Source organism: Neovison vison, chromosome 3, assembly GCF_020171115.1.
Source record: "Neovison vison isolate M4711 chromosome 3, ASM_NN_V1, whole genome shotgun sequence".
Classification (NCBI taxonomy): domain Eukaryota; kingdom Metazoa; phylum Chordata; class Mammalia; order Carnivora; family Mustelidae; genus Neogale; species Neogale vison.
Window position 1 is genome coordinate 159343683 of NC_058093.1, and position 25663 is coordinate 159369345.

Below are 25663 nucleotides of genomic sequence, written 5' to 3' on the forward strand. Positions count from 1 at the left end.
TCTTTTATGTTTGTTATTAACTGTTGTATGTATTTGGGTGTTCCTGTATTGGGTGCATAAATATTTAAAATTGTTTCATCTTCTTGTTGGATTGTCCCTTTATTACTATATAATATCCTTCTTTGTCTCTTGTTACAATCTTTTTAAAGAATTTTTTTTTCCAATTTATTTATTTTCAGAAAAACAGTATTCATTATTTTTTCACCACACCCAGTGCTCCATGCAAGCTGTGCCCTCTATAATACCCACCACCTGGTACCCCAACCTCCCACCCCCCTTTTTAAAGAATTTTTAAAAAAATTTATGACAGAGAGGGAGACAGTGAGAGAGGGAACACAAGCACAGGGGAGCTGGAGAGGGAGAAACAGGCTCCCCGCTGAGCAGGAATCCCGATATGGAGCTTGATCCAAAGATGCTGGGATCGTGACCTGACCCAAAGGCAGACAGTAACAACTGAGCCACCCAGGCACCCCTACAGTCTTTTTTATTTTATTAACATATAATGTATTATTTGTCCCAAGGGTACAGGTCTGTGATTCATCAGTCTCACACCATTCGCAGCACTCACCATAGAACATACCCTTCCCAGTGTTCATCACCCAGCCACCCCATCCCTCCCACCCACCTCCACTCCAGCAACCCTCAGTTTGTTTCCTGAGATCAAGAGTCTCTTATGGTTTGTCTCCCTTTCTGGTTTTCTTGTGTTTCATTTTTCTGCCCCTACTTCTATGATCCTCTGCCTTGTTTCTCAAATTCCTCATATCAGTGAGATATGCTAATTGTCTTTCTCTGATTAATTTATTTTGCTTAGCAAAATACCCTATAGTTCAATCCATGTCATTGCAACTGGCAAGATTTATTTCTTGATGGCTGCATAATATTTCATTCTGTGCATGTGTGTGTGTGTGTGTGTGTGTGTCACATCTTCTTTAGCCATTCATCTGTTGATGGACATCTAGGCTCTTTCTGTACTTCAGCTGTTGTGGATATAGCTGCTATAAACATTGAGGTGCACATGCCCCTTTGGATCACTACATTTGTATCTTTAGGGTAAATACCTAGTAGTGTAATTGCTGGGTCATAACATAGTTCTGTTTTCAACTTTTTTTTTTAATATTTTATTTATTTATTTGACAGAGATCACAAGTAGGCAGAGAGAGTGGAGGAAGCAGGCTTCCTGCTGAGCAGAGAGCCTGATGCAGGGCTCGATCCCAGGACCCTGGGGCCATGACCTGAGCCAAAGGCAGGGGCTTTAACCCACTGAACCATCCAGGCACCCCTGTTATCAGCTTTTTGAGGAACCTCCATACTGTTTTCCAGAGTGGCCGCACCAGCTTGCATTCCCACCAGTAGTGTAGGAGGGTTCACCATTCTCTACATCCTCGCCAGCATCTGTCATTTCCTGACTTGTTGATTTTAGCCATCTGACTGGTGTGAGGTGGTATCTCATTGAGGATTTGATTTGTATTTCCCTGCTGTTGAGTGATACTGAGCAATTTTTCATGGGTATTTTGGCCATTTGTGTATCTTCTTTGCAGAAATGTCTGTTTGTGTCTTCTGCCCATTTCTTGATTGGATTACTTCTTCTTTGGGTGTTGAGCTCTTTATAGATTTTGGATACCAGCCCTTTATCTGATATGTTATTTGCGGATATCTTCTCCCATTCTGTTGTTTGTCTTTTGGTTTTGTTTTCTGTTTCCTTTGCTGTGCAAAAGGTTTGATCTTGAGAAGTCCCAATAGTTCATTTTTGCCCTTGCTTCCCCTGCCTTTGGCAATGTGTCTAGGAAGAAGTTACTGTGGCGGAGGTCGAAGAGGTTGCTGCCTTTGTTCTTCTCAAGGATTTTGATGGATTTCTGTCTCAAATGTAGGTCCTTCATCCATTTTGAGTCTATCTTTGTGTGTGGTGTAAAGAAATGGTCCAGTTTCATTCTTTGCTTGTGGCTGTCCAATTTTCCCAAAACCATTTGTTGAAGAGACTTTTTTCTGTTGGACATTCTTTCCTGCTTTGTTGAAGATTAGTTGGCCATAGAGTTGAGGGTCCATTTCCTGGGTCTCTATTCTGTTCCATTGATCTGTGTCTTTTTTTGTTCCAGTACCATACTGTCTTGATGATTACAGCTTTGTAATATAGTTTGAAGTCCAGAATTGTGATTCTACTAGCTTTGATGGATTTTCTTTTTCAACATTCCTCTGGCTGTTGGTGTTCTTTTTTGATTCCATACAAATTTTAGGATTGTTTGTTCTATTTCTTTGAAAAAGTTGATGGTATTTTGATAGGATTTCATTAAATATGTAGATTGTGCTAGGTAGCGTAGACATTTTCACAATATTTGTTCTTTCCAATCCATGAGCATGGAACGTTTTTCCATTTCTTTATGTCTTCCTCAATTTCTTTCATGAGTTTTCTGTAGTTCTCTGAGTACAGATTCTTTACCCCTTTGATTAGATTTATTCCTAGGTATCTCATGGTTGTGGGTGCAATTGTAAATGGGATTGACTCCTTAATATCACTTTCTTCTGTCTTGTTTTTGGTGTGTAGACATGGAACTATTTATGTGCGTTGATTTTTCTGCCACTTTACTGAATTCCTATATGAGTTCTAGCAGTTTTGGGGTGGAATGCTTTAGGTTTTCCACATAAAGTATCATATTATCTACAAAAACTGAGAATTTGACTACTTCTTTGCTGATTTGGATGCCTTTTATTGCTTTTTGTTGTCTGATTGCTGAGGCTAGGACTTCTAGTACTATGTTGAATAGCAGTGGTGATAGTTGACATTCCTGCCATGTTCCTGACCTTAGGGGGAAAAGTCTGTTTTTCTCCATTGAGAACTGATGTTCACTGTGGGTTTTTCATTAATGGCTTTTATGATATTGAGGTATATACCCTCCATCCCTACACTGTGAAGAGTTTTAGTCAAGAAAAGATGCTGTACTTTGTCAAATGCTTTTACTGTATCTATTGAGATATCTTATGGTTCTTATTCTTTCTTTTATTAATGTATTATATCACATTGATTGATTTATAGGTATTGAACCAACCTTACAGCCCAGGAATAAATCCGACTTGCTCATAGTGAATAATCCTTTTAATGTATTATTGGATCCTATGGGCTAGTGTTTTGGTGAGAATTTTTGCATCCGTGTTCATCAGGGATATTGGTCTGTAATTCTCCTTTTTGATGGGGTCTTTGTCTGGTTTGGGGATCAAGGTAATATTGGCCTCAAAAAATGAGTTTGGAAGTTCTCCTTCCATTTCTATTTTTTTGGAACAGTTTCAGGAGAATAGGTATTAATTCTTCTTTAAATGTTTGGTAGAATTCCCCTAGAAAGCCATCTGGCCCTGGGCTCTTGTTTTTTGGGAGATTTTTGATGACTGCTTCAACCTCCTTACTGGTTATGGGTCTGTTCAGATTTTCTGTTTCTTCCTGGCTTAGTTTTGGTAGTTTATATGTCTCCAGCATTGCATCCACTTTTAGATAGTCTGATTTGCTGGCATGTAGTTGCTCATCATATTTTATTATAATTGTTTGTATTTCTTCAGTGTTGGTTATGATCTTTCCTCTTTCATTCAGGATTTTATTAATTTGGGTCCTTTCTCTCTTCTTTTTGATAAGTCTGGCCAGGGGTTTATCAGTCTTATTAATTCTTTGAGAGAACCAGTTCCAAGTTTCGTTGATCTGCTCTACTGTTCTTTTGGTTTCTATTTCATTGATTTCTGCTCTGATCTTTACTGTTTCTCTTCTGTTGCTGGGTTTAGGGTTTTTTGGCCGTTCTTTCTCCAGCTCCTTTAGGTGTAGGGTTAGGTTGTGTATTTGAGACTTTTCCTGTTTCTTGAGGAAGACTTGTATTCCTATATACTTTCCTCTTAGGACTGCTTTTGCTACATCCCAAAGATTTTGAACAGCTGTGATACCATTTTCATTTGTTTCCGTGAATTTTTTAAATTTGTCTTTTATTTCCTGGTTAACCCATTCATTCTTTAGTAGGGTGCTCTTTAGACTCCATGTATTTGAGTTCTTTCCAACTTCCCTCTTGTGATTGTGTTCTAGTTTCTAAGCACTGTGGTCCAAAAATATGCAGGGAATAATCCCAATTTTTCTTACTGGTTGAGACCTGATTTGTGACCCAGGATGTGATCTATTCTGGAGAATGTTCCACATGCATTAGAGAAGAATGTGTATTCTGTTGCTTTGGGGTAGAATGTTCTGTGAATGAACTGCTTTTGTTGATTTTGATGGGAGTTTTCTCTGCCTCCTGGATCTGGATATGTGTTTACTTTCCCAGATTAGGGAAGTTTTTAGCTATTGTTTTGTCAAACCAATTCTCTTCCCCGTTTTCTCTGTCTTCTTTAAGGACCCCTAAATATTCATACTATAACTTTTGATGTAGTCACTGAGTTTCCTAAGTCTATTCTCGTTTTGCATGATTTTTTTTCCAGTTTGATTATTTTCCATTTCTCTGTTTCCTAGGTCATTAATTTGCTCCTCTGCTTCTTCCAACCTGCTGTTCACCATCAAGTATATTTCTCATTTGATTTATTGAGCCCTTGATCTCTGCTATTTTCCTTATATCTGTGTTAAGGGTCTCACTGATGTTCTGCACTCTTTTCTCAAGTCCAGTGGAGTAAGCTTATGGTCATTGCTTTAAATTCTCTATTAGACATGCTACTTATATTGGTTCCACTTAGATTGCTGGCCATGGCCCTGTTTTGTTCTTTCATTTGGGTTAAATTTTTCTTTCTTCTCATTTTTTCTGCCTCTCTGTATCTATTTCTGTGTTAGGAAGGTTACCTATGTCTTTTGCTCTTGAAAGTAGTGACTTATGTGTGCCTGAGTGGCTCAGTCAGTTAAGCATTACCTTCAGCTCAGGTCATGATTCCAAGGTCCTTAATGACTCCTGGTGGTGGAAGGCTTGCTGAGACCTGTCCTGTTCCAAAGGGGAGGATCTCTTTCAGCACTTAGATAAGGCTGATTGGAAGCTGGGCCCTCAGGCAGCAGCTTTTTAAGTATGTAAATATAGTTGGCCCTTGACCAGTGAGGGGGTTAAGAACAACAGCCCCTCTGCATAGTGGAAAATCTACCTATAGGCTGACTCCCCAAAACTTGTTGACTGGAAGCCTTACTGATAACAAACAGTCAACATGTACTTTGTATGTTTTATGTATCATACACTGGATTCTTACAATAAAGCTAGAGTAAAGAGAATGTTAAGAAATTCTAAGAGAAAATACATGTACAATACTTTACTGTATTTATTGGAAAAAAAAATCCATAGAGGTGGACCTGCACATTTCAAACCTGTGCTGTTTAAGGGTCAACTTTATACACCTTTCAGGGGAGACTAGTAAATGAATGTTTTTCTCTGGTCTCTCTACACTAGTAGATAGCCCGTTATGAGCTGTCTCTTTGCTTACTGTCCCATTGAACTGATAAACACAAGCCCTGCTGGCCACTGGAGCCGGGCTATTGAGAGTTGTGTCCTCTAGGTAGCAGCCAAAAAAAGGACAGAGTGCCATACATTTACATAGGTCCTTTCACAGAGATGCCGGTGACCCAGAGCATGGCAGAGGGATAGTGCGAACATGATGCCCACAGGCCTCCCGCTTCTGGGCAGAGGACAGACCCTTGGGCCACAGCTTTTAAAGATCTACTAATAGGCCTCTCTTATGGAAAGACTAGCCTTCCTGTCCGCTGCTTCTGTACTACGCCATGGTGTGGTTCAGGATTTCTTTTCTTCCCGCAGTCTGTGGTCACACTGCTTTGAGAAATGAAGAGATAGACCAGATGGAATGGTTAGGCAGCAAAGCAAGGTTTATTGAGTGATAGTACAAAGCTCCTAAAGAGGGAGGGGAGTTGAGAGGGTTGCCACTGGAGTTTCTAAGTCCAGGGGATTTTATGGGCTTTGTGATGGGCTATTTGAATCTGATGAACACTCCATGCACCTGTCTTGCAATCAGGTTTTTGTCCTCTTTCTGTCACAGGGGAAAGGGTGAAGGGCTCCTTCCAGGGTGGTGTAAAATCCTTTAAAGTATAGTTTCCTTTTAGGGGGGTGGAGGGGGCTTGTCCCTGCCTACCTCTCTTCCAACTTATCAGTGGGATAGCAGATTTAGAACTATTTCTTTGTTATAGTCCTGTGGGACCTAGAAATGGAAGGCCCCTGGCCACCAGAACCAAGTAATCAAGGGGTGTCCCTTAGTCAGTAGATACAAAGGCCAGTGTATCAGGTAGGTGCATAGGCTCTTCTCTGGGAGATACTCCTGCCCTGGAGCAAGGCAGAGAGGGTGGAGATGATGCCCTCCAGCCTCCCTGTTCCCTGGGCAGTATTTCTGTCGGCCCCTAGATGTGTGTGAAATTAGGTAACTGTCACTCAGGTGGATGCTGTGAGATAAACAAATAATATGCTTTCACAGAAAGTCTGGGCACTTTCAGTTGGCTGCCTCTACAAAAGGCCCTGGAATGGGAAATCTGCATGCACAAGCCCTTTGAGAACTGTTTCTCAATTTACTTTATAGCCTTGTGGATCTTGTGGAGCCAGCTGCTTTGGCTTTCAAAGCTAGGTGTCTGGGGAGCCCATCTCTCAGATGCAGATCTTAAAAGGTGGCGTGCCCTGATATAGGGTTCACACCCTTTACTCCTTAGAGAGATCAGGTTTGTGAATTCTCTTCTGGTTGTGTATTGCTGTGACAGTGGTGGGGTTTATGGCGAGTTGTGTCTCAGCCTCTTGAACCCACTTCAATGTGCATTTTTTTTCTCATTCACCCAGTGTGTAGGGGTTGCTAAGCCAGCTTCTGAATTTCTTTCAGAGGGAATTATTCCATATGTAACTGTGGATTTGGTGTGTGTTTGGGAGGAGGTGATTTCAGGAACTTTCTGTATTGCCATCTTGAACTAGAACTCTGTAATGGAGTTTGTAGGTGATTACCAGAATCTTCCCATTTGGGGGATCTAAAACATAAATATTATCCCCATTTGCTTTGGGGCATAGCCCTGTGCCCTTTCTCAGTCCTTACCTAACACTCAGCTACTTTGTGATTTCTAGAAAAATAACTGTGTGCTACCTGAGGATGTGAAGAATTTTTACCTGATGACCAATGGCTTCCACATGACATGGAGTGTGAAGCTGGATGGTGAGTCAACCTTCTTGCTGTAGGGAAACATTTCTCTGGCTGAGAATTTGGGTATCTGGATGGTTGTCATGAGTTCTCCTAAAGTGCAGTGTCCAAAAGCTATGATTTTCCCCCCAAAGCCAACAAATACTATCATTGCTTCACCCACCATCCACTATGCTAGAGTCTAGCTGGTTTTCTTTTTTTGATGATTCCCAAACCCTTTCTGTCTCTCTCGCAGCTGGCTAGAGGCACTTTTTATAGCTTATTACTGAACATTTACCATGAACTTTTAGATTGAAATTATTTCCTCCATTGGCCTAGAAACCATTCTTATCACGATCCTTCTGTCACAAGAGTCCTTCTTTGAAGCATGACTGTGGCCTTTGGAGTTTAGAGTGAGAGAGAGAATGGACAGAGACTAGACCGATGGTCAGGTTTTCCCTTACCTACATCATGAAGATAGGCAAGCCCCTTCACAAGTGGCCCACAGAGAAGAAACGAGTCACAAAGTTTTCATGAATGAGTCCTTGCTCATTATTCTAATACCTTCTCTCATTTAATCCTCCCAATCCTAGCCTTCTTATGCTGTCCCCATTTCCATCCTCCTTTCTGTCATTTCCTGGATAGCTAAAGTCAACAGCAGAGGCAGCTTCTGGTATTTCCCTCCATAATGGTCTGTTCTGCTTGGACTTCATATAGTCTGTATACCAGCTGTTTCACTGCCTTTGGGTTTTTTTCAGCAGTTGGATTTCTAAGTCTTTGTATGCCATCCGGTGGCCATCATTCTATATGACAAGGATTCTATATAATAAGGAAGATATACGGTTACATGTTCCTTATTTACACCCTAATCACAGAAGACTAGGAATCAGGCAAGGCTGATTCCTAGTCTTTTGTCAAGTTCTCTGCAATGATTATGAAGAAATGACAAATAGAAGGGGAGCAATCTTCCATCATGGAAAGCTTACAAGAGAAGAATGGGTCAGTTATATTACCAAAGCTGTTACTTCTATGGGAATTATAACCCTTCATGCAAGGGAAGGGGGGAGCAAAAACATTTTTTGGTCCTTTGCTCTTCAAACAGGGTCCCCACCCTTGATTTCTGGGTTCTTTTTGAGCATCCCCTTTTTAAATTTTCTTCAGTACTCTATCCTAATGCATGCAGTGGAGTCTCTTCACCCATGACTCTTGCTAAAAAAGGTTGGTGTTCTGGGGCATATGGTGCATTGGTCCTCTTCCTTCTACTTTCCATTAGATTCCTTAGCCCTGGGATCAAATAATAGCCAGGCTTAAGTTATTCCGGCAGAAGTTGTTATGATAATCATGGTAATAAGGCTGTTTCTCTTTGCTCCTGTTTCCATAGAGCACACCATTCCATTGGGCAGCATGGCAATTAACAGCATCTCAAAACTGACTCAACTCAACCAGTCTTCCATGTATTCACTCCCAAATGCACCAACTCTGGCAGACCTGGAGGATGATGCACTTGAAGGTAACCTGAAGGAACTTGTGCTCTGAGTTAGAAATTAGCCTGTTTGTTTCCCTTTTATAATGCTGAAAGCCATAAGATGCTGTGGCATTGTAGTACCTTTCCCCAAGCCAAAACCTTCTCCACTGTGGCTTCTTAGGACCATGGGAATAACATACAAAAACAGCCTGTATCCATAAAGGAAATTGTCATGAAGAAATGCCAAGGTTGAGATCTTTGTTTTGTTTCCAGTACCCACTTCAGGCCTGGCACATAGTTGGTACTGAATGAATGCTTAGTAAATGAATGAATGTTGCAGATCACTTGACTCAGCATTTCAGAATCAAGAGCTTTCAGGGAGCATGGACTCTAAATGCAGCTCCCCTCCTCCCTCCAGGCTCTTTGCCATCTCTGATTCAAATGGCTGCAAAAAGCTATGAGCAACTGCACATAAGTGAGGACTTTGTCGATTAGAATTGTGTTTGGGTGCGTATGTCAGAGACCCAGTTACAACATCTAAACTAAATAGGAGTTTATTTTTCTCATCATAACCAGAAATCTGGAACTAGGCTGATGCAGCTGTTTGAGAGCATCAATAATAAAGTCTCCCTCTGGCTTTCTTCTGCACCAGCCTTTGAACATGGCCTTCATCCTCATCATTGAAGAATGTGGGCTGTACCTCCAAGCTTCCCATCTATGTACCAGGGAGGAAAAAGAAGAGTGAAAGGCAAAACAACAACAAAAACTGTCTTTTGGCAGAATTTCTTCTTTTTTATCAGGAATACAATAGTTTTCTCAGAAGCTCCTCCCAAAAGCCATTGGCCAGAACAGAGTCAAAAGTTTACCCAAAGCTGCAGGGAATCTGAGGAAATATGGTTAGCTGTGCCAGTGTTTTCCCCTCAAACAGAATTGGGGTTTAAGAAAGAAAGGGAGAAAGAATATTGACTAAGTAACTAGTGTCTCCAATACTAAGGCCTTGGTTGCACTGAAGGTCTGGCAGAGAGAACCGATGCAAAGCTTCTCCATCAACTGCACAAGCAGGTATACACTAGTTCAGGCAAGGCATCCCTTCAGTTGCAGACCACACGAATAAAGCAAGTGCAAATGAATTTATTGGTTTCCCAGTGCATATACAAATTAGGTTTATACTATGTTATGGCCTTTAAAGTGTGATTTCTAAAAAACAATGTACAACCTTAATCAAAAAAGTACTTCATTGCTAATATGTCAACCATCATCAGCTCTCAGCAAGTTGTAATCTTTTTGCTGATGGAGGGTCTTGCCTCCATGTTGATGGCTGCTAAATGATCGGGGAGGTAGGTTGCGCAAGGCTGGGGTGGCTTGGCAATTTCTTAAAACAATGAAGTTTCCTGCATTGATTGACACTTCCTTCCATGAATAATTTCTTTATACTGTGCCATGCTGTTTGATAGCATTTTACCCACAGTAAAACTTTTTTCAAAATTGGTGTCTTTCTTCTCAAACCCTGCCACTGTTTCATCATCTAAGTTTATATGATAGTCTAAATCCTTTGTGCTGATTTCAGTAGTTTTCATAGCCTCTTCACTAGGAGTAGAAGCCATCTCAAGAAACTACTTTACTCATCCATAAGAAGCAAGTCCTCATCCATTCAAGTTTTATCAGGGGATTGCCAACAATTCAGTCACATCTTCAGGCTCTCCTTCTAATTCCAGTTCTCTTGCTGTTTCTACCACATCCAGTTACTTCCTCCACTGAAGTTTTGAATCCCTCAAAGTCATCCCTGAGGGTTGGAATCAACTTCTAGAGTCCTGTTAATGTTGATAGTTTGACATCTACCCATGAACCATGAATGTTCTTAATGGCACCTAGAATGGTGAATCCTTCCCAGAAGGTTTTCAGTTTACTTTCCCTGGATCTATCAGAGGAATCACTGGTTATAGCTTCTATAGCCTTATGAAACATATTTCTTGAATATTCAGACATGTAAGTTCAAATGACTTCTTGATCCATGGGTTGCAGTATGGGTGTTGTGTTATCAGGCACAAGAACAACATTCATCTTTTTGTACATCTCCGTCAGAGTTCTTGGGTGACCCAGGTGCATTGTCAATAAGCTGTAATATTTTGAACTTTTTTTCTGAACAGTTGGTCTCAACAATTGGCTTAAAATATTGAGAAAACCATGTTGATAGCAGATGTGCTATCATTGGGGCTTTCTTGTTTCATTTATAGAGCACAGGCAGAGTTGATTTAGTATAATTCTTCAAGGCCCTAGGATTTTTCAGAACAGTCCATGAGCATTGGCTTCAACAAAGTCACCAGCTGCAACAGCCCCTACAAGAGTCAGCCCGTCCTTTGAGGCTTTTGAGGCCAGGCATTGACTTCTTTAGCTTTCAGAATCCTAAGTGGCATCTTCTAACAGAAAGATGTTTTGTCTACACTGAGAATCTGCTATTTAGGGTAGCCACCTTCATTAATTATCTTAGCTAGATATTCCAGATAACTTCCTGGTTTGCCTTGGACTTTTATGTTATAGAGACAGCTTTTCCTCAAACCTCATTAACCAATCTCTGCTAGCTTCAGACTTTTCTTCTACAGCTTCCTCCTCTCTGTCGGCCTTAGAATTGAAGCTAGCCATGCTCTGGAATAGGCTTTGGTTTAAAGGAATGTTGTGGCTGGTTTGATCTTCTATCCAGATCATTAAAACTTTCTCCGTATCAACTATAAGGCTATTTTACTGCCTTACCATTCATGTGTTCAGTGGAGTAGCACTTTTAATTTTCTTCAAGAACATTTCCTTTGCATTTACAAGTTGGCTGTTTGGAACAAGAAACCTAGCATTCAGCCTATCTTAGCTTTCAACATGCCTTCCTCACAAAGCTTTTGATTTGTGAGAGACATGCAATTCTTCTTTTCACTTGAACCTTCTAAGGTCTTTGTAGGGTTATTGATTGGCCTAATTTCATTATTGTATCACAGAGAATAGAGAAGCCTGAGGGGAGGAAGAGAGATGGAATGGCTAGTCAGTGATGCATTCAGAACACATAGATTTATCAGGTTTGCTGCCTTCTGCAGGTGGGTTTTATGGCACCTCAGAATGGTTACAGTAGTATCAAAGGACTTTGGTCAAAAAGATAGGCACAAATCTCACCACTACCACATCTCCCAATCCCCACATTTTGCAGGCCCTTGGTCTCTGCAACAGTGACTATGATAACAGCTCCAGTGGGCCCTGTGGAAGCCTGAATTGTGTCTTGTTGAGTGCCCAACCATGCATACTTCACAGATCCGTTGGGACTGATCTCTCCTCACAGCAGTGGTAGTAGATCTCATTTCTCGAGCAAACTGGTGCATACGTTGCTAAAACATACCCCTACCCTGGCTGGGGACCAAACACTGCCCACAATAGGCAAAGAGAGCCTCTACAAATGACTGCACTGAAGGAAAAAGAGGCCAGGAAAGAGGAGGGCACATACAACACATATAGGAGACACCTCTGAAGCTCCAGGTCCCAGTGACAGGGGACACTGCGCTGTAGGAAACTACAGAACTGTTTCTTCATAAGGCCGTTACTTTTAAGAGCAAGAGATATGGCTGACTTTCCTAACACACAGAAATAGATGCAGAGTTTAGACAAAATGAGACAGAAGAATATGTCCCAAATGAAAAAACAGGACAAAACCACAACAGGAGACCTGAGTGAAACATAAAATATGCCTGATGGAGAATTTAAAGTAATGGTCCTAAAGAGAGTCACTGGATTTGAGAAAAGAGTGCAGAACATCAGTGAGACCCTTAAAACGGAGATGAAAAACACAATAAATGAAATCTTTAAATGCACATGGTGGAATAAATAGCAGGCTAGAGGAAGCAGAGGAACGAATTAATGACCTGGAAGACAGAGTGATGGAAAGTAATCAGACTGAACAAGTGAGGGAAAAAAGAATTATGCAAAGTGAGAATAGACTTAGGGAACTCAGTGACTCCGTCAACATTATAGCGATCCCAGAAGAGGGGGGGGGCAGAAAATTTATTTGAAGAAATAATATCTGAAAACTTCCCTTATCTGGGGAAGAAAACAGATATCCAGATCTAGGAAGCACAGAGATCCCCCCACCCTGAAAATCAGCCTGAGGAGGTCCACACCAAGACACATAGTAATTAAATTGGCAAAAAGTAGTGATAAAGAAAAATTTTTAAAGCAGCAAGACAAAAGAAGACCATCACATACAAGGGAAACTCCATAAGGTTATCAGCAGATTTTTCAACAGAAACTTTGCAGGCCAGAATAGAGTAGCATGGTATAGTCAAAGTACTGAAAGGATAAAGAGTTCCTCAGATAAACAAAAACTAAAGGAGTCCATGACCACTAAACCAGCCCGCAAGAAATATTAAAGGGGATTCTGTGAGTGGAAAGGAAAGACAGTAATTAAGAATATAAAAAATAAAAGCAAGAAAAATATCTGTAAAAAATCAGTCAAGGGATTCACAAAATAAAATTATGTGAAGTATGACACTATGTACCTAAAATATGGGGGAAAAGGGAGTAAAGAATGTATTCAAAAGGTCACTGATCAAAGATCATCATAACAAACAATGCAAAGGGTTGATATATTGCAAGAATTACCAAAATGTAACACAGACACAAAGTAAGCAAATGCTGTTGGAAAAATGGTGCCAAAACACCAACATAAGGTTGGCACAAACCTTCAATGTGTTAAAAAAAGGAGGGGGGCAACCCCACTATCTGTGAAGCACAATAAAACAAGCTATGCCTGAAAGAGACAGGCCTTGGGAAGAACCCACCACTCAGAGATGTGTGGAGTCCTCAAGAAGGGAAAAGGTCACACCTGCTTCGTGTGTGTGTTGGAGCTTTTGAATACCCAAAGGCAAACAAGTTGTTAAGTAAGTAGGCCGAGGCTTCCCTCCCTTTGACAAAGTTGGATGATAGAGGTAGACTGGATACTAGATAGGATTTCAGGGGCCCTCAGCTAAGGACAACATAGCTAGGGGTAGAGATGACATTGTCCTACATACCCATAGAGATAGAAATCACTTGGCCTTTTGGCACCTGCTGAATTCACACTTTTTAGAATAGTCCAGTAGTTAGACCCTAAGTCTTATTAAACCTAATTGGAAAAATACTTTTCTCAGGGTACTCAATAGTCAAAAAGTGGATGATCAGGAAAAAATACCAGGATATACAACCAGGCAAATAAAACTGCTAAAGAACACATGAAAACCCAAGTAAAAACAAGAATCAGATCTGTCAGAGACATTTAAGACAACATAAAGGCTTCCTATAGAAGAAAAGTAAAATTTCTCAAACAGTTGATAAATTGAAGAATATAAATAAGATTTAAGTTAGTAGCCTGATAAACCAAGTGCAAAACATATTTAAAAGCACAGATAAATTTAAAAGGGGGAAATTATGAGGGGTAAGAAAAATAGAAAATAGGGTACCTGGGTGGCTCAGTTGTTAAGTGTCTGCCTTAAGCTCAGGTCATGATCCCAGGGTGCTGGGATCAAGCCCTGCATCAGGTTCCCTGCTCAGTGAAAAGCCTGCTTCTCCTTCTCCCACTCCTCCTGCTTGTGTTCCCTCTCTCACTGTCTCTCTGTCTCTGTCAAATAAATAAATAAAATCGTAAAAAAAATAAAAGAAAAATGGAAAATAGATCCAGAAGTCCTTTCATTGTCATTACAGGTGCTCATAAGAAAAAGACTAGATAGAAAGAAACACTAATAAAATAAAAATTCTCTGCAAATTGAAAGGGCTCTCTGAGACCCAGGTTAAACTGATGAGAAAAGAGACACCTAGCTATTGTATAATGTGGGAAAGAATTGTAGGCTTCTAGGCAGAAATAAATTACTTGTGATGAAATAATCAGACTGATACCAGACTTCTCTCTTATGGCAGCGGAAATTAGAGATAAAAAGCATGTACACATTACTGAGCAACAAGGAGTAAAAATAGAATCCTATGTATACAGACCACATATACCTCTCAGTTTATTTTAAAAAATATGGAAGGATATGTAAAACTTCAAGAATATTAATACTCTAACCAGAAGACAAATGTGACTGAATGGAGGTCCCAAGATATGGGAGGAAAGGAAGGGATCAGTTAACCCTCCATGAAAGAGTTAGGGTGCATTTAATCTTAATAGATAGGAGTCTTTCTAGATAGGAATGTGTTGTATAACTTTTTTTTTTTTAAGCTTTTATTTTTTTGAGAGAGAGCACAAGCTGGGTGGGGGGGTGCAGACACAGGAAGAGGAAGAAGTAGATTCCCTGATGAGTGCAGAGCCAGATGTGGGGCTCAATCCCAGGACCCTGAGATCATGACCTGAGCTGAAATCAAGCATTAGACGTTCAATTGACTGAGCACCCAGGTGCCCCCTAAGAATTCTTAAGTAATAGTTACACAACACAGGGGCACCTGGGTGGCTCAGGTCATGAGATTGAGCCCCACATTGGACTTTTTGCCCAGCAGGGATCTGCTTCCCTCCCTCACCTTTTGCCCCCACCTTACCTCTTCCCCCGAATGCCTGTGCTCTGTCTCTCTCTAAAATCTTTGAAAAAAGAAAAAAAAAATTCTTGGAAAGGGGGACACAGTGCAAGGAATATTGTAAAACCTACTGTAGTTGATACTTGAGCAATGCAGAGGTTAAAGACACTGATCCTCCATGAAGTCAAAAATCCCAGTAGAACTTTTAACTCCCCCAAAACTTAATTACTAATAACCTACTGTTGACTGGAAGTCTTACCAATAACATACAAAATACGTGTTAATTGACTATTTGTTATGTGTAATATACACTGTATTCCTACAATAAATTAAGAGAAAAGTAAATGTTATAGAAATTGTAAAGAAAAGAAAATATATTGACAGCACTGTAAAAAAAATCCATACGTGAGCCCAGGCAGTTCAGTCTGTGTGTTGTTCAAGGGTCAACTGTATACTGTCTCAGCTAAACCTAAAAGAAAAGAAAAAGGGAAGATATGAAAGTACTATGGGTTAAATTAATGTCCACCCTCTCCCAGTTCACATAATGAAGTCCTAACCCCCAGTTCAGAATACATGTGACCTTATTTGGAAATTGGGTTATTGCAGATGTCAGTAGTTAAGATGAGGTCATACTGGAGTAGGGTGGATCCCAATCCAATATGACTGACATCCTTGAAGATATTTGGAGACACAGGAAGAATGCCATTTGAAGATGAAGGGAGAGATGGGTGGGACTTCTACACATTAAGGATAGCCATAATTTGCTAGGAAACTCCAGAAGCCAGGGGAGAAGCATTGAACAGATTTGTTTCTCCACAGCCCTCAAAGGAACCAACTCAGCCAACACTTCGATCATGGATAGCCTCCAGAATTGTAAGACTACAAATTTCTGTTGTTCAAGCTGCTCAGGTTTGGTAGTTGGTTACAGCAGCCCTAGCAAGTAATATATAGAGTGTTCCTGAGGTCCTTAATAGTAGAAAATGTAGGACAAAGGAGGAAAAGCAGCAGAAAGTGGAAGGTCTCCTCCTACTATAGGGAAGAAATAGTACACCTTGTTGGTGGAAACAAGATTACCTTGGTGTTTGAGCTTTCTATTTTTGTGTAATAGATTACCACAAATTTAATGTTTTAAAATTCCACAAATTTATTATATAACAATTTCATGAGTCAAGAATTCAGCCACAAGTAAGGTCTTCCACTTAGGGTCTTGAGGCTAAAATGAAGGTATCCCCTGATACTGCGATCTTTTTTTTTTTTTTTTTTTTTATTATTATTATTAAAAGGCAGAGGCTTTAACCCACTGAGCCACCCAGGTGCCCCTGATACTGCGATCTTATCCAAGGCCCGGAGGCCTCTTCCAAGCTCACTAGTGGTTGGCCTTACTCAGTTTCTTGCTGTTCTGGGACTTAAGTACCTATTTTCTTGCTGGCCATTAGCCAGGGCTCACTCTCAGCATCTTTAGACTACCCTTAGATTCTAGCCACATGACCCTCTCACAACATGGCAGTTTACTTCTCAGCCAGCGGGAAATGCTTCTGCAGTCTGCTCTTACAGTTTCCTATCATGTAAGCTAATCAAGGGAGTGGCTGCTACATCATATTCTCAGGTCCTGATTGTACTCAACGGCGGGAGGTCCTGCAATGTGTAGATATCAAGGAGCAGATATCTTGAGGGCCTGAGAATTCTGCATGGCACCCTGTTGAGGAGAAATAATGGTCTATTGTTTTCAAATAAGGGTAAAGTCTAATCATGCAAAGGGGGGGTGTAGGGAGGAGGAAGATAACCACTAAATGAATAAAAATCTACATTAAATTTTTAACTTAATAAGGGAATATTCAATCACAGGAGGAAAAATAAATTAGGAAACAAAACATTAGGAGAAATAAAACAAGACTGATCAATCCTGATATTAAATGTGCTGGGATTGAATTTCCCTTTTGAAAAATAAAGACTGTTAGATTGATACAAAAAGCAAAGTTCATCTATGTGTTATTTTTAGGAGCACACTTAAACTGATGAGAAATTTCCTCTTCTGGAAATGGCAGACAGGTAACTCAGAGAAGCCTTCCTCCTGAAGACAACTGAGAAGTCAGAGCAAAATATAAAAGCCACCTCCCTAAAAACATCAGAGAGCTAACAAGGTGATGAGGTAATTTCAGATTAACATCCAGAAGACAGAAATCCGGGGGGAAGAGATTTAAGCACTTGTAGTATATTGACTGCCCTCTTCACAACAGGCTATGAGGATGCTGGAACGCTGCAGATTTGCCCCATTTTGAGACCAGGGGAATAAAACAGAGCCCAGGCCTTACAAAAGATGACACCCATAAAAACTTGCTACTTTTTGGGTTGGCACCATCAAGAGCAGTACCCAGGAGACAGAATAAGCCAAAAGTAACCATTTTTCTCCTGGACTGAGGCTCAAGTGTAAGTCCTCTGTGTGGCCCAGAAAATGTTAAATCTGGAAATTGGACTAAAATGATACGAGGTTACTGATCTCCTCAGGGGCCTAGCAGAAACAAATAAACTCTAGAGAAATGTTCTAAAATTGATTGTCTTAATGGTTATATAACTGTAAATATTATAAAAACCATTAAATTGTATTCTTCAAATGAGTAAATGGTATGGTAGGTGAATTACATCTCAGTAAAGCTCTTATATAAAAAGAAAATTCCACCCTGGAGGATATAATAGTATCTTAGACCTCAAATTGTTTTTATAAATAATTTTTCAAAAAAATACTTTCTTTTAAAAAGTAACTAGGCACATGAAAAACACACCCCCATGAACAAGAACCAGCACAAATAACAGTTAACCAGAAAGAGATTCATGGGTACTCCTGAGAGTGAATTATTAGGCACAGTAATGCTAATGCACACATGGGGATAAACCCAAACTAAAATTTCAGTAGAAACTAAGACATTGCATATTTGGTTTTTTTAAAAAAAAAGATTCAAATACTGACTTCCTCTTCCTGCTAATGGCAGAGTACTTTTTGCCAAGTCAAAGACTACTGTAAACTCTGGAGAAACTTTAAAGACAATGACCTAAAAAGATTAGAGAATAGCCAAAAATGAGCAGAAACTGGAGTGGCATCTACAAATGGGAGAAGGGAGCCACACTGAGTGAGTGTCCTATTTTATAATCTTCCCCTGCGGGCAGGCCCCGTCAGCATCAGTCAGGGCAGGGCTTCTGAAGCTTGGTGGGACCCTACAGTCTGGACTTCGGATTTCACCCAAGATGGGAGTCACAGACCTGATTTATCTGCCCTCTTGGAACAACAACAACAGAGAAGATACATAAAAATGGATTTCAAGACACTGACCATTGGGCAGTGAAGGACCATGAGCCTGAGAGATGTAAATAAAGAAGGGAAACCTCAGCTTATGACTTGAGAGAGTTTTCCAGTCCACAGCCTAGAGCCGGGAAGCCAGGCGGAACTTGCCGCACTCCATGAGTTGAAGACCACATGAGATCAAGAAGAGTATTAAGGGCGCCTGGGTGGCTCAGTGGGTTGGGGCCTCTGCCTTCGGCTCAGGTCATGATCTCAGGGTCCTGGGATCGAGCCCTACATCAGGCTCTCTGCTCAGCTTGTCTCTCTCTGCCTGCTTGTCTGCCTACTTGTGATCTCCATCTGTCAAAAAAATAAATAAAATCTTAAAAAAAAGAAGAAGAAGAAGAGTATTAAAGTGCAACCTCCAGGAGAAGGAAAAGCCATGTTTAAAGCATTTTTTAGTTAGAAATGTAATTATTTCTGCATTTGCATAAAATTATATGTATGACTATATGTACAAGTAAAAAATAGCCTTCTTATAGGCTTTGTTTTATCCAGACTCTCCTAGGTTTGTAAACTCTCACCCTCGCTCACTAATATTAATCTTTATTACATAATGGCTGTAACAAAAGAAGCAGGAAAGGTTTCTGATGCTTGCATTTCTAAAAATGGCTCTCTTTTCTGGTACGCCATTATATGTGATTACTAGGTAGGTATTTCTGATTGAACAAGGTTTATCATTAATTATAATGTAATTAATATTAAATATTATAAATACATTTTAGGCCAAGGAGAAAAGATTCTAATCAAAAGATCATAAAGTGCTATAAATAAGGAGAACACAGTTATCTGGGAAAAAGAGATGGCAACATCAGGCTAGATTATTTTCCCTTTATATATTCCCACTCTCCCAAGTCCAGTCCCCTAGATTCTGTGACACTGTCTGTCTGTGATAGAGAAGCCCAGACAAAAGGCTAAGACATGGGTGAGATCCTGGGCATACAGAGTATAGAATTCATTGGGAAGTACCTGGGTGGCTCATTCAGTTAAGTGTCTGACTCTTGGCTTCGGCTCAGGTCATGTCATGATCTCGGGGTCCCACGCTCAGTGGGGAGTCTACCTGAGGATTCTCTTCCTCCCCTTCTCCCCCCACTTGCTCCTGAAATCTTTAATTTTTTTTTAGATTTTTTTTTTTTTTTGACAAGAGAGACATAGCGAGAGAGGGAACACAAGCAGGGCAAGTGAGAGAGGGAAAAGCAGGCTTCTTCCTGAGGAGAGAGTCCAATGCAGGGTTCAATCTCAGGACCCTGAGATCATGACCTGAGCCAAAGGCAAATGCTTAACAACTGAGCCACCCAGGTGCCCCTGAAATAAATCTTTAAAAAAATTTCATTTTTTTGCCTGCATTGGAGATAGTAGTTAAGAATATGTCTGAGATAAGGCTTTTTTCTATTTTTCTCCCCCACCCGCCAACCCTAGCAGTGCTGAATAAGTATGTGTTTGAGTTGAGTATGTTTGAGCGTAACTCTTACCTTCTGGGTTTGCAGCCAGTGAGAACCAGCCAGAGAAGCCTCACTTTGATTCTCGCAGCGTGATATTTGAGCTGGATCCTTGCAATGGGAATGGGAAGGTTTGCCTTGTCTACAAAAGAGGGAAACCAGGTAAGAATCATCGACAGACATGGCCCTGCAGCTGGGGGTGGTAGGATGATCGTGCTCTCCAGTCATGACACGAAAGGCACACTCCTGTCTGGACCCATGAGATGCGGCCAGGTCTCTTGGAGATGTAAAGACCCAGTAAGCCCCTTTGGTCCTCCCTGAGCATTCCCTTCTAGGCCAATCACTAGAGTCTTTTTTTAAGCTGTCATCATTTGTCAGTTATTGCAGAAAAAAATGGGAAAAGGAAAATAAGTGAGTAAAAACTAAAAGAAATAGTCATTCTGTTTCTATTAACAGGCTTTATATAACATTCCTCTATAAACATTCCTCCAATGGGTTCACACATCAGAAAAGCATCCCAGAAAAGCATTATCTTTCTTACACACTTCTCTACGTAGGCAAGTTAACAACACTAAAAACCTGAATGAGTAGAAATCAGTCTTAAGACCTCAGATGAGAACTCAAGAGGAAAAGGCTCTGGCCCCAGAGCAACAGTTCATGCCCTGCCCTAGGACTGTGGACAAGGCCCAGCCCTCTCCAGGTAGCTCTCAGCCTGTATGGGTGAGGAGATATAGATGCCAGGATTTTAACCCTAGAGAAAGGAGGGACCAGCTTTGCAAAGTAGCCTTTCATCCACATCTTGGGTTATGGAGAAGGCTGGGGCAGGAGGGATTGTGGGGTAAGGGAAGCATGTAGGCAAAAATGCTAGGTAAAGCTCTGCCATGGGAAAGTGCAGCTGATTTGGAAGGAATGATAATTTCAAATCATAGGGCTTGCCTGGTTCATCTTGTAGATAAGGAGATGGAGCTAGAAGTCCAGTTGTTCCCCTTCATGCACAGCTTGGAAGGAGTTCGGACATGGCACTGAGAAGTCCAGTAAAGGAACAGCCAAATTAAGATGGAAATGTACATTTGCACAGGCAGTCTTAGAAGAGACTGGAGGGTGGGGGCCACCGAGGAAGCCATCGTAGCCATTAGACAGGAGACGAACTAGAGGCCTGCAGGAGGAAGAATGGAAGGTCAGAAGTGAGTGCGAGCATACACAGTGGCTGCTCATGGCCCTTCAGCTTCCTGACAGAGACCTCTTCAGAAAACCAGAGCCTTGGGGTGCCTGGTGCCTCGGTCACTTAAGTGGCTGCCTTTGGCTCCGGTCATGATCCCAGTGTCCTGGGATGGAGCCCTACATTGTGCTCCTTGCTCACTGGGGAGTCTGCTTCTCCCACTCCCCCTGCTTGTGCTCTCTAGCTCATGGTCTCTCTGTCTCTCAAATAAATGAATAAAATTTTTAAAAAAAGAAAAGAAAAGAAAGAAAGAAAAATCAGCCTTTCTGAGTCTGTCCCATCAGGAAAACTGAGACCCCCCAGTCTGTGCCTAGTGGGGCGCGGGGCTGCTGAATGGCCAGCCTGAATGCACGATGGCCAATGCCCAGAACAGAAGTCAGTCAGCTGACTGGTCAGCTATTTGTACAAGAAGACCAGTAAAACCCCTAACCATGGCCACAGGAGAATGGGCCTGAGGAACTCTTCACTTGTATTTTTCATCCTTTCACTACTGAAATTTTTTTTAATTTATTTTTTGTTTTTGTTTTTAATGAACATATAATGTATTTTTATCCCCAGGGGTACAGGTCTGTGAATCACCAGGTTTACACACTTCACAGCACTCATCATAGCACATACCCTCCCCAATGTCCATATCCCCACCACCCTCTCCGGTCCGAATTTTTTTTTAAACCATGAAAGTATATTGGCTTTACAGATAAAAGTAGAAAAGTCTTATGCCATCCATTCATTTCTTTCTTTTGTTTGCTATTTCAGCGTTAGCACAAGACACTGAGATCTGGTTCCTGGACAGAGCATTATACTGGCATTTTCTCACAGACACCTTCACCGCTTACTATCGCCTGCTCATCACGCACCTGGGCCTGCCGCAGTGGCAGTATGCCTTCACCAGCTATGGCATTAGCCCGCAGGCCAAGGTAAGGGAGAGACACGAGCCATCTCCTATCTGTGGATCGTATCAGAATCTCTGAGGAAATGCTTAAATGCAGATTCCCAGCTTCCCTGTCTGATTCAGAAGAGCTGGGATGGAGCCCGGGAACCTGCATTTTCATTAAGCAAGGCAGATGGTGCCAGTGAAGGTGGATGGCCTGACTTAGTACTGAACTAAGTGGTTCCCAAACTTGGCTGATCCTCATAATCACCTGGGAGTTTTTTTTCTAATTAAATTTTAGTGGGGGCTTAGGTCTAAGTGTTGGTTTTAGATAGGCAGGACATGCACACAGGAAGGGTGCAAAGTCAGTCTTATTCCCAGGCTCTCCAGCCTCCCAGCCTCCCCTAGAGGCAGCTGTTGTTTCCATTTTTCTTGAGTTTTTCACACAGTACTTTTGCCTAGAAAGCATACAGGCATATGGTTTTCGGTTACTTTTTTCTAAATCACAAGTGCACTATACTTCTCACGTCATTGTGCACCTTCTTTTCACTTAACAGCCCGTCTTGGGGTTCATTCCCTACCAGTCCCTGCAGAACTGCCCTTTTTAGTGATACAGAATATGCGTTGTATGGATGTGCCTTGTTTGTGTAATAGATCCGGGTGACATTTCAAACACAGTTGCCTGGTAATGCTCTTATACCGCCTAGTTTGAGACCAGGTGTGCCCTGAAGAACTTTGGCTGGGTGGCAGTGACTCAGGGGCTCAGCACCAGGCATGTATTCATCTGATGGGCTTTGCTTTGCCCAAATGTCACCTAACGTCCATCCAGTCAACATTGTGAGGTCAATAAATGTGATGCTGTTTGCCCAGAAGGGAAGGAGAGCACCAGCACATGCAGCTTCCTGCAGCCAGGGCCTGCCACTGGCCTCTGTCACGCACCTTCCCTGGGGGGAAGTGCTGCCATACCCACCTGACAGGTGGTATCTGGTGTGAGGACAGAACAATTAGAAGGACACTGATGCTCTGGGACCCACATCCCCATGCTCAGGGCTCACTAGATCAGAAGGAAGGAAGTTTACTTACATTCTCAATCCTTGTGCTGGATTTATTTTAAAGGTTACGAGACTTAATAAAGCAATGTTGTATGCCATCACTTTTACCTAAAGGAAGTCCTAACAGATTTTCAAGGCTTTTTTCATAAAAATGTTTGCTCTCTTTGCCTTATCTCCCTACCTCTCTACCTCTGGGTCCCCACTAAAGAACATAAAGTCACCTTTCTCCTTTGAATTTTGACCTCTCCCAATTCTCTCTTACAGCAGTGGTTCAACATGTATAAACCCGTCACCTACAACACAGACCTACTTGCAGAAGAGACCAACTCCTTCGTAAACAAGCTGGATCCCAGCAAAGTGTTCAAGAGCAAGAACAAGACCTTAATCCCCAAAAAGAAAGGGCCAGTCCAGCCTGCAGGTGGCCAGAAAGGGCCCCCAGCTCCTCCCTCCACCTCTAAATCCTCTTCTAGCCCTGGAAACCCTGTCCGGAAATGAGCACCCCACCTCCCCGCGAGCCCCTCAATATGATTTCCATGCACAGATGGCCCAAGCCTCAGATCCTATGAGTTGTACCATAGCCATCTTCCCATCACAGTGAGCCAGATCCTAGGCCTTCTGCTTCCATTGGCATTAGCCAGGAGTTCAAGGGCATTCTCAGGTCTCCCCCAGAGTCCTTGCCTCATCTCTTGCCCCTGAGAGAGAGTTTCAGAACATAAGTGTTAAATTGAGCTGTTACGAGCTTCCCTCTCTCCCCACCCCCAACCCTCTACACCTGTCAACAGTGATGAGAGAAATCCCGTGAAGAAACCGCTGATTTTGACCCATGAGGCATTAGAACTATGCTGTTCAGTTGGTAATCACTAGTCACAGTGGCTGTTTAAACTATATTAAAAATTCAGTTCCTCAGTTGCATTAGCCACATTGTGCGCATCCATGTGGCCAGTAGCTTCTGTAGTCAACAGAGATAATGGAACATTTCCATCATCACAGAAAGTTCTGTTGAGCAGCACTATATTAGAATATTTTCATGCTGCCTTACTCAGATCAGTTCATTTTTGTTAGAAAATGTGGATATCTTGATTTGATGGGTCATAATGTTCCGTGAAAATTCTTAAAGATACAGTTGTATATATTCTTTATTTTTCCTAATTCTCTCTGGTCCTTTTTCAGCTTCCTATAAAATTTGTTGTTTCCAGTTTTGCAATGTGTTTATACATTGCCAAAAAAAATTTTTTTTTAAGAGGAGGTAATTCTCTGCTTAACCTTAATAAAAAAACAAATTCCCAAGCATTGTTTTCCATGACTCCTCATAAAGAGTTTTTATGAAATCACTGTTGACAAGAGTTGTCCACCTGCCCTGCCTACTACTCCCACCTTTCATCAATTCATGGAGTGGCAGAAAGGGAAAAAGAAGGACCAAGCTGTCAAGAATAATAGCTAAAGTTTAGTCTATTAGAATTGTTTTGCCAGAACCAATCGAATCAAAGGGAGAACCAACCGCACAAGATCAGTGATTCTAGCATGTGGCATCTGCTCCAAGACAAGTCAGAGTTAGAAGAACATAGAGCAGGCTTGTCCTCCTCTCCCTCAGCCAGCCAGCCTCTAGTGCTGGTGGGTCCCTTGAGTTACTTTGAACTCAGCCCTGGCCCTTTTCTAGTTCTCACAGGTGCAGCAGCAGAGGAACTAGGAGAGCAGTGGTGCCCTTCACATCAGTGGGAGTCCTCAGGAGGCTATAGAAGAGAGAAGGAAGGGGGCTCCGTGAAGGAAAGGAGAGCAATGAAGAGCCAGGCTGGCTACCTGAGGTGCAGGACCCAGAGCGAAACAAAGATGTGGGGCCTCATGTCCAAAAATTAGGAAAATAGTACCATTAAAAGTACTGTAATGTTCTTTCTTCCATGGTCTCTCTCACATCTTGTTATGCGGGGTTTTTACTTGCTACTTAATGCTGTCCTAAGTAATGAAAAAACTTAAATTCTAAATTATTAGCATTAATTTATTCATCTTTATAGTACACAATTCCTGTTTTCAATGCAACTAGAGAAGCAGTGAACTCATGCAGAATCACCAAAATTAGAAAATTTGTATTTCATAGCTTATGTGTACATGTTGTATGATATACATATTTTGTCCTCACTAGAACACTGGAAACACTGCAGAAAAGCCTTGCTCAACTATCATTTCCCTCCTTGATATGTACACATTCTGTCAACACTCTTTTCACCTTACTGATGAGTAACGAGGGACTAAAAGAAAAACTAGGAGCTGCCCTATGTTTTCTTTTTCTCCTAAGTCGTCATTTTCAGCAGACGTGGATGACTAACAAAGGAAAATGACAGGAGTAAAATAAGAAAAGTAACAAGAGTAGAAAAAGGATATGACGGGGTTCCAGGGTCATTCACACTTCTTAGAATGCCATTACCTTCCTTTTGTATTCAAGTCAAGTCCGGTTCCAATGGAAAGCATGGCCTCTTGGGGTTCTCAGTGCCCCCACTTACTCAGTTGTAGGAATAACTTGCTTATATTGGATCTCTTCTCAACCTGCACATGGTGGGTCTGCTGGAATTCTGCACACACCGGCATCACAAAGGCTCCAAGTGAATGGGGTGGTGGGGAGCAGTGGACACCCTGCAGGGATCGCCTCTGCTCCTGTGTATGTGGTTTTGTCTCATCAGACTTCACTT

The 25663-nt window shown here is 41.5% G+C and overlaps 1 protein-coding gene across 2 annotated transcripts in view; it reads left to right on the plus strand.

Annotated features, from left to right (window-relative positions):
• Positions 1-24876, plus strand: part of TPGS2 (tubulin polyglutamylase complex subunit 2) — a 60566-nt gene extending 35690 nt beyond the window's left edge. The window contains exons 3-8 of one of the 2 annotated variants that reach the window (XM_044243137.1): positions 7041-7128; positions 8474-8602; positions 19889-20002; positions 21816-21976; positions 23250-23400; positions 24640-24876. In XM_044243137.1, the coding sequence (XP_044099072.1) occupies positions 7041-7128; positions 8474-8602; positions 19889-20002; positions 21816-21976; positions 23250-23400; positions 24640-24836 (840 nt within the window). In that variant the 3' untranslated portion in view covers positions 24837-24876. Of the gene's footprint in view, positions 1-7040; positions 7129-8473; positions 8603-19888; positions 20003-21815; positions 21977-23246; positions 23401-24639 lie in introns of both variants that reach the window. The other variant, XM_044243136.1, reaches the window with a different exon arrangement.
• Positions 24877-25663: the final 787 nt, after the last annotated feature.